General features: G+C 48.4%; 1 protein-coding gene across 5 annotated transcripts in view; it reads left to right on the top strand.

The window, feature by feature from the left end:
- The window catches only part of Mgat5 (alpha-1,6-mannosylglycoprotein 6-beta-N-acetylglucosaminyltransferase), a 307,809-nt gene that overhangs the window by 222,940 nt on the left and 72,833 nt on the right, over positions 1-12,036 (top strand). For all 5 annotated transcript variants that reach the window (XM_045151121.1, XM_045151124.1, XM_004668162.2 and 2 more), the window contains one exon: positions 6,106-6,239. In XM_045151121.1, the coding sequence (XP_045007056.1) occupies positions 6,106-6,239 (134 nt within the window). The remainder of the gene's footprint in view (positions 1-6,105; positions 6,240-12,036) is intronic.

Here is a 12,036-nt window from a genome sequence, read left to right as displayed (position 1 = left end):
TCACTGCTTAGTCACTATTCACCTTCTTTTAAGACAGAATTTCTCACTAGCCTGGAACCTTTTAAGTAAGTTAACCTAGCTAGCCACTGAGTCACCCAGCGCCACCCCCCCCGCCCATCTCCATGCCTCCAGCACTGAGGTGACAACTTCTTGCCATCTTGCTAAGCTTGTCTCTGTGCGTTCTGGGACTTGAACTCCAGTACTCACACTTGTGAGGCAAGCGCTTTACTGTCTGAGCATCTCCTTGGCTCCTCGGCTCATTGACCTATTGATTGAGCACTTATGACATGTAGCCCTGGCCTAGGTTCTGGGACATAAGGTTGAATTACCTTGGCGAGTTACTATGTTGAGAATGGGCTTTGGTTCTAGAACATATGTGCAAAAAGGTTGATGCTAGAGGTGGTTTAGGCATAGCCTGTGCTGCCTGGTGGTGTAGTCCCATCTGCATCGCACCCTCCGCAGCTAATTATGCTTTCACTGTTGACTTAGCCCTGCATTCAGGAATACTCACTCAAGCCCTGTTATGCTGGGTGTTCCAGGAAGCCAGGTACACAAGCGTGCCTTGGGTGAGTGGACAGGCTGTTAGGAAGCTAGTGCTGTTCAGTAGTTAGTTCCAATTCTTCATGGTCTGGGCGCCAAACAGTGGGCTTCATCAGTCTTGGGGAAATGGGAGATCTCTCAGCTTGGAGGTGACAGGAAGAAGCTATCACCATGTAAAGAAATTCAGCCTGAGTACGTCAGCGAGGAGCGGAGGGGTTGCTGGAGGTGTGTCGGAAAGCAAAGCTGGGCTGGTGGTCACAGTGGCCCTATCGCCAAGGAACATGAAGAGTTGCATCCATCTTCACAGACCTGTTTCAAAGCAGTATTTCTTTCTTTCTTTCTTTCTTTCTTTTTTTTTTTTTTTTTTTTTGGTTTTTCGAGGTAGGGTCTCACTCTAGCCCTGGCTGACCTGGAATTCACTATGGAGTCTCAGGGTGGCCTTGAACTCACAGTGATCCTCCTACCTCTGCCTCCCGAGTGCTGGGGCTAAAGGCGTGCACCACCACGCCCGGCTATTCAAAGCAGTATTTCAACAAGCCTCACCAAGCAATGGGGAGGAGGGGTTAGGGTGAGAGGCAGTGAGAAAGGTGGGAAGGGGCAAGGCTACAGGTTCAGAGACTGCTTACAAATCCACGGGCCTGTACGGGTTCAGCCATATGATAGATAATCTGCTGGCTTAAGTACTTAAGGGTGGCATATTGGATAAGATGTCTGTCACATGGGCCTGGTCACAGCTTGTTGGCCTGTTCCTTGGGAATGGGGAACTCTGCTTTAGTCAGAGCTGAGTTCAGGCATGGAAGTCTTTTGCCTCCGCATCTCAGCCTTACATTTCTCTAGGCTGATGTCTGTTTTAGGCAGGCTGTCCTAGCAGGGGATCATCTACAACACCACCTTGCAGGATGACACTGACTTCAAAGTCAGCTCTGGGGGCTGGAGAGATGGCTCATTTGGTAGTGTGCTTGCTGTGAAAGAATGAGGACCAAATTTGGATTCCCAGTACCTGGATAAGTTTGGCATGGTAGTGTCAGTCTAACCCAGCTTTGGATAGATGGAGACAGGAGAATCTCTGAGACTTGCTTGCTAGTTAGTCTAGTCGAACCTGGTTAGTTTTGGTTCAGTGAGAAACCCAGTCTCCAAAAATAAAGTGGAGGGCTTGAAGAGATGGCTTAGCAGTTAAGCAGTTAGGCTAAGCAGTTAAGGCACTTGTGTGCAAAGCCTAACGACCCAAGTTCAGCTCTCCAGAACCCATATAAGCCAGATGCATAAGGTGATGCATGCACACAAGATGACACACACTTCTGGAGTTTGATTGCAGTGGCTAGAGGCCCTGGTACACCAATTCTCTCTCTCTCATAAGTAAGATTAATTAATTAATTAATTAAGAAAAAATAAAGTGGTGAGCAATTGAGGAAGACACCTGATGATGTTCAGTCTGGTCTCCGTACACACATGCATCCAGACCACACAATCATACACATGCAAAAAAACAAATGACCCCTGGATACTCATGGAGAAATGATGAGGGTGGGACCTGATCAGGCATCTGTGTTCCCGTTGACCCGTAGTCAGTTACATGCCTGTATCTGGACACCTGGCGAGAGGACTGAGATGCAGAGTCAGGATTGGCACCATAGCAACCATCTATGGGAGCCAGATCACATGGGTCCAGGGACAGGCGATGAGCTTCCCCCTAGAGATGCAGGCAGTGCCAAGCCAAGGGGACCCTCATGTGACAGAATCAGGTCATGCACAACAGACTGATGTGAGGTTTCACATGCAGTGGTGAGTTGTGGCTATTGCCTAGAAAGATCTGCAGCCTGTTGTGTGAATGGGAAAAGAAGTGTACAAGAGTAATAATAGCGAGATCCAATTGTAGTTTGACAATACAAAAATAATCCACAGGCTGGGGCGGGGAGGCAGCTAGTAGTGGGTATTTCTGGACAGTGAGGTGATAAATCGCTTCTTCTTGGTATCTTTCTTTGTCATCTGAAATAAAGTTTTACACTGAGGGTATATTTTTCAATTCTAGTCGGGGAAACCACTGAAAGCATTTGTATTTAGAGGAAAGAAAAACTTGCTTGTTGCAGAAATCACAGCAAAAATCAATGAGGCCAGGGCCAGGGGGATGGCTCCACAGATAACACGCTGGCTCATCACGTGTGAGAATGCGCGTTTGAATCCCCAACCCTCATAAAAAAAGCCAGGGGAGGCAACATGTGCCTGTTATCTCAGCACTGACCAGGTGGAGACAGGATCCCCAGGGCAAGCTGGCTCCCTAGTCTACGCAGATGGGGGAGCACTGGGTTCAAGGGAGAGGCCCTGTGTCAACAATAAGGTGAAACACAATCAAGAAAGACTTCTGGGCCAGGTGTGGTGGTGCACGCCTTTAATCCCAGCACTCGGGAGGCAGAGGTAGGAGGATCGCCATGAGTTCAAAGCCACCCTGAGACTACATAGTGAATTCCAGGTCAGCCTGGACCAGGATGAGACCCTATCTCGAAAAACCAAAAGAAAAAGACTCCTGGGATCAAGACATGTGCACACACTCACCCACACACACGCACACATATCAGTGAGGCCAGAACATTGGACGTGGAGAAGAGCGGGGAGGTGGGTGGGTTTGAACAGTTTATATGCTATATGAGAGCTGAAGGATGGGCCCTGGCTTCCTCTTATGTTTCTGCCGGCGAGGGCCAGGTACTGTGGAGCACCTCAACATTCCTAGAGCTGGTTGGGAATTACAACAGGCCTTGGAGATTCATGCCACTAAAAGAAAGGCCAATGTGACTTGCTAAACGTTAGACACGATTACTGCTGGGCAGATGTCAAGTGTGCACCATTGATAAGTCATTGTTGCATTCCTGAAGGGCAGAGCTCTGTGTGTTGTAATCACTTAACTCCTAGTTACCTGCTGCCTTTCAAATAGTGCTTCTTTCTTGACATATAAAAGGGTGTGTATGTGTGAGAGAGAGAGGCTCGGTGAGGAATTTCAGTGCGTGGCCGTGGTGTTTGTGATGAGGAGAACACAGCAGTGGACTTGTATGTCACCTCAACCACTTACCTTTTCTTTATGTTGGAACACTCAGAATTCTTTCAACTACCTATTTTTTTAGTGTAGTAGATGGCAGAAGATCCTCACAGAACTGTGGTAATGCCATTTATATGTCAAGATATATATTAGCATCTCACAGTGAGACAGAGGAGTTGAGATACAAAAGTATCTGGGTGAAATTTGAGAGGAATGCTTGTGTGTGTAGTTTTTTCTTCATAAAGTGTCAGAGTTGATTTAGTTCCAAATTACAGCCGCACTGTGCAGAATAAGAATCAGTTCTTCCTTCCTCTTCCTGTCACCATTCAGGCTGAGAGGGGCCTTTGACACAAAATTTTACACACAAGCACATTGTTTTCTTCTTTGGAGAGCTTAATGATAATTTTTTACTACATCATAGTGTCCTGAGAACTTTGCCCCATTAAATGTTGTAGGTAATAGACTGCTTCATTTCTTAAAAGTGCTCATATAAGGAATCTGGGGAGGAAGTTCAGTGGGTAAAGTACTTGGCCTGTAAGCATGAAAACTGGAGTTCAATCCTCCTAACCCAGGTAAAAATGTCAGGCCTGATGCACACTTCAGAGGCAGACAGGAGGACCCTGGGGCCTGCTGGCCAGGCCAGACCCTATCTCAAAAGAAGTTGGATAGCACCTGAGGAATGACATGAGGTTGTCCTCTGACCTTTACACGTGCACATGAATGTGTACACAGGCACGCACCTGTGCACACACACACACACACACACATACACACACGTGCCCATACAGTGACTGCATAACTGGATCACAGAAACAAACATCCCAAGACAAGAATGAAGGTTTAGTCACCATGTGAGTTTTCTGAAAATCTAGAGCCTCTGATTCCAGTTCAAAGGCTTTAGGGAGAGCAAGCTTTAGGAAGCTTCTTAGCTGCCTCGGGGCTGTGCCGAGTATAGTGCCTTCCTCCTCCTCACCTCTCTCCGCGTTCAGGCCTCTCCCTTCTCTGAGCCCCTCCTTGTACATCCTGAGGTTGGCCATAGAATTTATCCCGTAATTTACTTTCTAACCACCTGCAGCCGTCGCCCTTCCTTACGGGCACATGTTCAAAGACACAGAGATGAAATAGCAGTGGTCAGACAGAGCACGGCTCACCAGTCACAACCCTGTCACCTCCTCATTCTGTCACCCCCATTAGGCAAAGGCACCAGAGCCTGGATGATGACACGAGAGTGTTGATGTAGCTTGCGCTCCTGCAGCCCCTCTCCTCCTCCCCCCTCAGGACTGAGAGGACAGGTGTCTGATTCCTAGGCTGGGCTGCGCACCGCCTTGGCATGCTTTCAAAGACTTTTGTACCTGGAAAGGGTTCCTCAGCCCCTGGAAGCCAACGCAAGGCAAGGCACCAGACTCCCGTCTGCTAACCCCTGTGGACGGATGTGCTGAGGCTGCCGTGTGGGTGTTGCTGAGTCACCTGCCAGGGACTTGGGGGTTGCTAGTCACAGCTGTTCTGCTCAGGTCCAACCAAACAACAGTTGCTTGATTTCACACTTGCTGTATGTGACCTCTGCTGAGACCCTGGCAAGCTTTCTGTGGATAGGGTAAAGAAAAAGAGAAGACAAGGGTCCCTGTTTAATCAGGAGAGAATTGTCTGTTGTTGTCACCTCCTGGTGACACTTCCTTGAAAATCATAGCCACAAGATACAGATGTGCACTGGGGCTGTAGGCTTATTGCTTCTTGTGTGGTGAGGAGATAAAATAAGAGACGCAGAACCAATGGTAAAGGGAGGGCCAGGGCCAGTCTGTCCTAGTGGTTGGGTTTCGGAGTGGTTTATACTCCTAGCTGAGCCTTCCTGCTTGTTCTGTCTTTACTCCATGTGCCTGATCTGTACAACCTTTAACGACAGCCATGCATTGCTGGTGCAGTTGCTTGATGCAGCATGTTTCGAGAAATGCATTGTTGGGTGTTGTGCAGATGTCATAGTGTGTGCTTACACAATCCAAGGTGCCTAGGTTGTCAGTAGGCACATACAGCTGGGCCTTGTTCAGACAGATGGAGTCCTCCCTCCCGTCCCCCAAAAGAGCAGAATTCACTTCAGATTAGTCCATCCTAGAGAACTTTTTTATGTGTGAAGCTCTTTCAGGGAAGCCAGGCATGGTGGCACATGCTTTTAATCCCAGTACTCGGGAGGCAGAGATAGGAGGACCACTGTGAGTTCAAGGCCACCATGAGACTACATAGTGAATTATTCCAGGTCAGCCTGGGCTAGAGTGAAACCCTACCTCGAAAAACTGTACACACACACACACACACACACACACACACACACACACACACAAACGCGCGCGCGCTTGCGCATGCGCGCGTTCTTGCAGGGGATGTATGGAAGAGGACACCCGCTCTTCCTCCCACTCCCAGGTATGAGAGGCAGGAGAAGATGCAAATATTTAACGGTGGGTGAGACTACTTGTCTATCTGTAATTCTTGCTACTGCTCGTTGCCAGTCTAACGTTAACAGCCCTGTCTTTTGCTTTCCACCTCAGCTCACACCCCAGACAACAGCTTTCTGGGGTTTGTGGTCGAGCAACACCTGAACTCCAGCGACATCCAACACATTAACGAAATCAAAAGGCAGAACCAGTCCCTCGTGTACGGCAAAGTGGATAACTTCTGGAAGGTGAGTTGGCCTCTGTGCAAGGCATGCTTTCTGAAAAGAAACTCGTGGAGTAAGTCAGTTTAGCTTTGATGCAGGGAGTGATCAAGCCAAGCGCCCAGGACTCGCTGGGATCTGCTTAGATGAGACAAGCAGGTGCAGCGCTGTGGTTGCCATGGCATGCGGGCATCTTACTGAGGCTGTTTTGGCTCAGCCATTGTTACCACGGCTGGACCACAAACCCTTTCATGTCAGAGGTGACACATGGCACTTGACATCTTTAGTGAGTCCTGGGTCTGAGGTTTTTACATTCATAGTTGTGCCTAGATATAGAAGATGAAGGAACCAATTTTGCTGAACATACATGGACATTTTCTTTCTGTCATCCCCTTAATAATACAGTACAACCATTTACATAGCATTTGCATAATGTTGGCTATTATAAGTAACTGAGAGGTGATTTAGTATATGCGTATGTTCTATGCAAATACTATGCTATTTTATGTAAGGAACTTTAAAAACATTCTTGAGTTTTGGTATTCTTTAGTCATCCTTGTATTGGTCACCCATGGATACCAAGAAAAATGCATCCTTGCTTCTGAGAGCTGGGGGTCCTAATAGGATCTGGCTGTCTTTCCAGAGTTAGACCCTTTGCCAGTGGGTCTTGGCCTCTGGCCTCTGGGAAGCATTGAAGAGGCAGTGCTTCACAGTTCTCACCTACCTGCGGAAGGGAATGCCTCCCTGGACTGACGGCAGGCAGTTTGCTCAGGAAGGTTTTGAGTGTAACAGTGTTCTCAATACCTGACAGGAAGCACTGAAAAGGAAGGAAGGAAGGAAGGAAGGAAGGAAGGAAGGAAGGAAGGAAGGAAGGAAGGAAGGAAGGAAGGAAGGAAGGAAGGAAGGAAGGAAGAGGGAGGAGGGAGGGCTTATTGGTTTAGAGTTTGAGGGGAGATGTTCGTTCCATCATGGTGGGGAGGTGTGGCAGCAGGAGCGTGAGGCAGCTGAGCTCATTGCAACCGTGGTCAGGAAGCAGAGGATGAACAGGAAATGGGGCAAACCACCCCCAGTGACCCACTTCTTCCAGCAAAGCTCGGCCTGGGACCTGGTGTTCGAACAGCTGAGCCTGTGGGGGACGTGTTCCACAAGCGAGGCACAGCACAGAGGAGGTCAAAGCTCCCTTCCCCATGCTCACCTGCTGGCCGGCCCCATGTTAGAACATGCTTGGCCTTGACTATGTCACTTCGGTTTTAGCACCAAGCACAGCCCCCTACAGGGTGCCTCTGGTAGCTTTTTCTATTTCATTAGAAAAGCAAAATCAGTCATTGGTTCTGAAAGGTTTTTGTTCTGTGCTTTGGGGAAGTTAACGCTGCCACTAAAATGAAGACCTCCTTGGAAGCTGTCAGAATCTGAAAATGATGAGAGATGAGGTTTGTGGATGGAGAGATGGCTCAGCCGTTAAGTGCACTTCCTGCACAAGCATGAGGGGGCCAGAGATTACCAGAGGATAAATCTCCAGATCCTAGTCCTGTAGGGGAACAGAGACCCAAGAATTACCAGAGCCCTGCAAGCTCCAGAATCAGTAAAGAGACCTGGGCCCAAAACAAGACTGTGCGGAAGAGCAGCAGAGCAGGACCTCCAGCAGAGAACCTGACCGCGGCAGGCAAGCGTCCCCACGCAGACAGCAGGCGGCGCACGGCACACACTCGTGCACACGCACACTCACACAGCTGTGGTTTGAACGCTCATCCATGGTTTAGGGTGACCCAGCCTTCTCCAAAGATTACCAGAGGCATAGTGTGTCAACATTCATCCTTTCCTGAATAGCAAAATTCCTGACGTTATTTCATTTTTTTCTATGTAATTCCTATGTACAGTGTTAGGAGGAAACTCTGAAATATGAGAAGTACTGTAATGTTTCTAATGCTTTCAGGCATCATCTCTAACCTTTGAAGATAGAATTAAATTTAAAAAGTTTATTTTCTAGAAATACCAAGATATTATATTTGCTGTATACATACAGCGAAAAGATGCACGTATGTATGTGTTCTGTGTGCACATGTATACACATGTTTGCATGCATGTGGAGGTAATAGGACAACCGTAGTAGGAGCTACCCACCTTTGAAACAAGATCTTTCACCTGCCCTGAAGTTCACCATTTAGGCTAAGCTGGCTAGTCAGTGAGACCCAGGAATCCTCCTGCCTCTACCTCCCCATCTCTGGTGTGTGCCAGCCCACAGCCAGCACTTGTACACAGGTTCTGGGGATCAAACTCACAGCCTCATGCTTGTGAGGCTGCCACTTCACTGACTGCGCCACCCCCCACCCCCAGGCCAGATTGCCATTTGGGTTTCTAAAATATATCAACAGTTGACATGGCCTAACCCGTGGACCAAATCTCGCCCATAATCTGCTGTTGTCAATACCATTTTATTGGAACCCAGCCAGGCACCCTTATTGCCCAAGGCCACTTTTGCACTGAAACTGTGGAGCTGAGTCACTGCAACAAGGACTGCGCTGCAGACTGTCTGGCTTTTGCTGGAGCAGTCTGCTGACCTCGGGGCTGTGCCATGGCCTGAGTAAATCTAGCCTCTGTCTGAGGACACAGGGAGCCAGCAGGGACCCTGAGATCCTGTGTCGAGTAAGGAGGTTCAGTGGTAGGTGCTGTGGGTTTGCTCCCCAGCACTGTGGCCGTGGGGGAGGGGCAAATGTAGGATGAAAGGCAGCAGCATGCACCCCGTTCAGTCATGGTCTTTTGTCCTTAGCCATCCTGGATTGCAGATGAGGAACCAGTTGAGGTGGTGGTACAGGCACAAGACCATACCTGCAGCCTTGTGCATGTGGCCAAGCCAGGACCAGGGCTCTGCCCTCCTCCCTTGAGGCCTCAGTGGTTCCGTGTGCAGAGCAGGTTCGGAAGGCTGGGTCTCCTGGCTCCCCAAGCGGGGTAAATCTTGGGTAAATATTGGCAGAACAGGAAAACCATCCTTCCTGGCCAATCGCCTCCTGGGTGCCAAGTCAGCAGCGGCCTTGTAGTTCTGTGGGGTGAGTGCCCTCCTAGGACTAGTTCAGACGGTCGCCTGCTCTGGTCCCAGGGCCTGCCTGGCCACAGCCCCAGTGAACCCCTCTTAATGTGGAGACAGTGGCCCCTTCTCCAGTCCCCAGGGCACTAGCAAACAGCAGCCTTGGGTCAAATCCTGGTTGTCACCTATTTGTGCATAGCCTCAAAGCTATAATTTTTTTAAACATTTTGAAGGTTATATATATAAAGAAAGGAATATGTGTATTCACAGGGTCTGAAATACTTATTATCTGGCTCTTTACAAAAAAAAAAAAAAAAACTTTGGCTGACTCCTGGATTAATATATATGTATTTTTTTGAGAAAGGGTTTTATGTATCCTAGGCTGTCCTCAAACTTACTAAGTACTCCAGACAACCTTGAACTTCTAATCCTTTTGCCTTCCCCTCCCAAGTGATGAGATTAGAAGTGTGCACCATTATGCCCAATTCATGCCAGGGCATCAGGAATGTCAGGCAAACACTCTACCAACTGAGCCACATCCCCAGCCTGAAATGAATCCTTGCTCTTTGGACCCCATGACACAGCCCCTTAGCAATCCGAGGGCAGCCGCGCCACCAGAGGAACTCTGATTATCTGTGTGAAGATCTGGGATTTCAGTGCAGGGTAAAAAGATGCCTTAGACAACCAAGAAGAAGCCTTGAAAGTCTCTAGAACAGGTGACCTCTGTCTGAGATTGAATCCCATTCTCAAAATGGTGTAACTATATATTGGCTAATGTAGTTGACCTGGGGTTCTTTGAAACATATGGAAAGTGGGATTCATTTGGAGAAATGCAATTTGATTTCCTAGAGAAGGCATTAACTGTGTTTCCGTGCACAGTTTAATTACAAAGACCTTTGTAATTAGAGGATTATTGAAATCTGTAAGCAGATTAAACCTTGTCATTAAAATACATAGCCAGGGACTGGGGAGATGGCTGTACAGTAAAAGGCGCTTTCTTGCAAAACCTGCAGGCCCAGGTTCAATTCCATACTACCTACATAAAGCCAAATGCACTAAGTGGCACATGTGTCTGGGATTCGTTTGCAGTGTCAAGAGGCTTTGGCATGCCCATATTCATTCTCTCTGTTTCTCTAAGTAAATAAATAAATAATAATTTTAAAAATGGAAATAAAAAATAAAATAATAGCTAAATGTATCTCTGGCCAGGTACTTCAGAGGTGACGGGGATCAGTTGAAACCCACCTTCTGTCACGGCAGCATGATTTGCGATAGCCCTGCACTCAGTTCTGTTGGGTCTGTTAAAATCTGTTACCATCACTCCATTTGGTTCTGTGTTGTTAACACAAAAGCACAGCTCTTTCTTCAAAGGGGATTAGAGGTAGTCTACTGTGGAGCCAAATATGAATGACCAGTGGGCCCAGGAGCACAGATTCAGGCCGCCCTCGGTCCTGTGTGTTCCACTGTGGAAGTAGCTCCATGCGGCCTTACTAAATACAGCACAAAGCCAGTCCGGGTGTTCACCACATACCTTGGTGGGGACCAGAGGCAGGTGGGTTATAGTCAAAGCAGGGAAAACTCTGTCACAGGTGTCAGATGCTGTCTGACCTGATGGAAGCTAGTGGTTTGCTAAGAATACTCTGTGTGTGTGTGTGTGTGTGTGTGTGTGTAATGCAAGCATGTGTGTGCCAAGGCGTGCATGAGGAGGTTCTCCCCTTGCCTTCCCTGCCTCCCTTTGAGACAGGGTCTCTTGTCCACGGCTGCGCTCACCAGCCTGCCTGGGCAGCTTGGCGGGAGCGTTCCTTTCCTCCACCGCATCTCCACCGTGGGTACCCCGGGGTTACACAGACCTCTCGAGTGCATGGCCTCACGTGGGTTCCAAGGATCTGAACTCTGCTACTCAAGCTTGCACAGCAAGCACTTCATCCACTGAGCCATCTCCCTAGCCCAAGAATACATGTTGAAGGTTTTGTTAGTCACAAGGATGTGAGGTCAGACACAAGGGGCAATGAGTGGCTTTCACAGGGACTAAAAATAACTCAGGCTAATTTGGCTCTGGTTTGAATCATTTTAACTCTCCATAATTACCAAATTCAGTTCCTTAGCCCTGCAAACTCTTTAACACAGGTGTGGCTTTTTTTTTTTTTCTTCCGGGAACTTGAGTTCTCAGTTTCTATCCAGAGGAGCAACTCAGTGGCATGTCCCCTTACATGCAGCTGTCTGGACAGAAATTGGCCTCATGGCACCTTGCAGGGCCTAGCAATACCTACACAAGACCCTCATAATAGGAGGAAAAGACGATGACATCAAATTAAAAGACAGACTAATGGAGAGATTGAGGCCTTGCATATGATGGAGAGCACGCCCTCCCAGCACGGTGTACGGTCTACGGTGCTGTGGTGATGCCACCTCTAATCTCAGCCCTCCATAGGAATACGCAGGAGAATCCTGAATTCACTGTCACCCTCAGCTACGTGGCAAGTTCAAGGCCTGCCTGGGATACATGAAACCCTGTCTCAGAATGGGAGGGATTCTCTAGGCAAGTTAAATCCTGTTCTGTGTGTGCATGTGGTACGCATGTGTGTGGGCCAGGGCACCTGCACGTAGACATGGGTGGAGGCCAGAGCTCAACCTCAAATGTTTTTCTCAACTGCTTTCCACTTTGTTATTTTGCAGCAGGGTCTCTCAGTGAATCCAGAGCTCATTGATTTGGCTAGAGCCCTGGGGACCCTCCTGTCTGTGCTGCCCAGTGTTGGGGTTATAGGTGCACACTGCCATGCCCAGTTTTTACTCTGGTGCTTA

This window comes from Jaculus jaculus, chromosome 5 (genome assembly GCF_020740685.1).
Source record: "Jaculus jaculus isolate mJacJac1 chromosome 5, mJacJac1.mat.Y.cur, whole genome shotgun sequence".
Lineage (NCBI taxonomy): Eukaryota > Metazoa > Chordata > Mammalia > Rodentia > Dipodidae > Jaculus > Jaculus jaculus.
The sequence above is the reverse complement of the archived record's forward strand: the minus strand, read 5'-3'. Positions and strand labels throughout refer to the sequence as shown.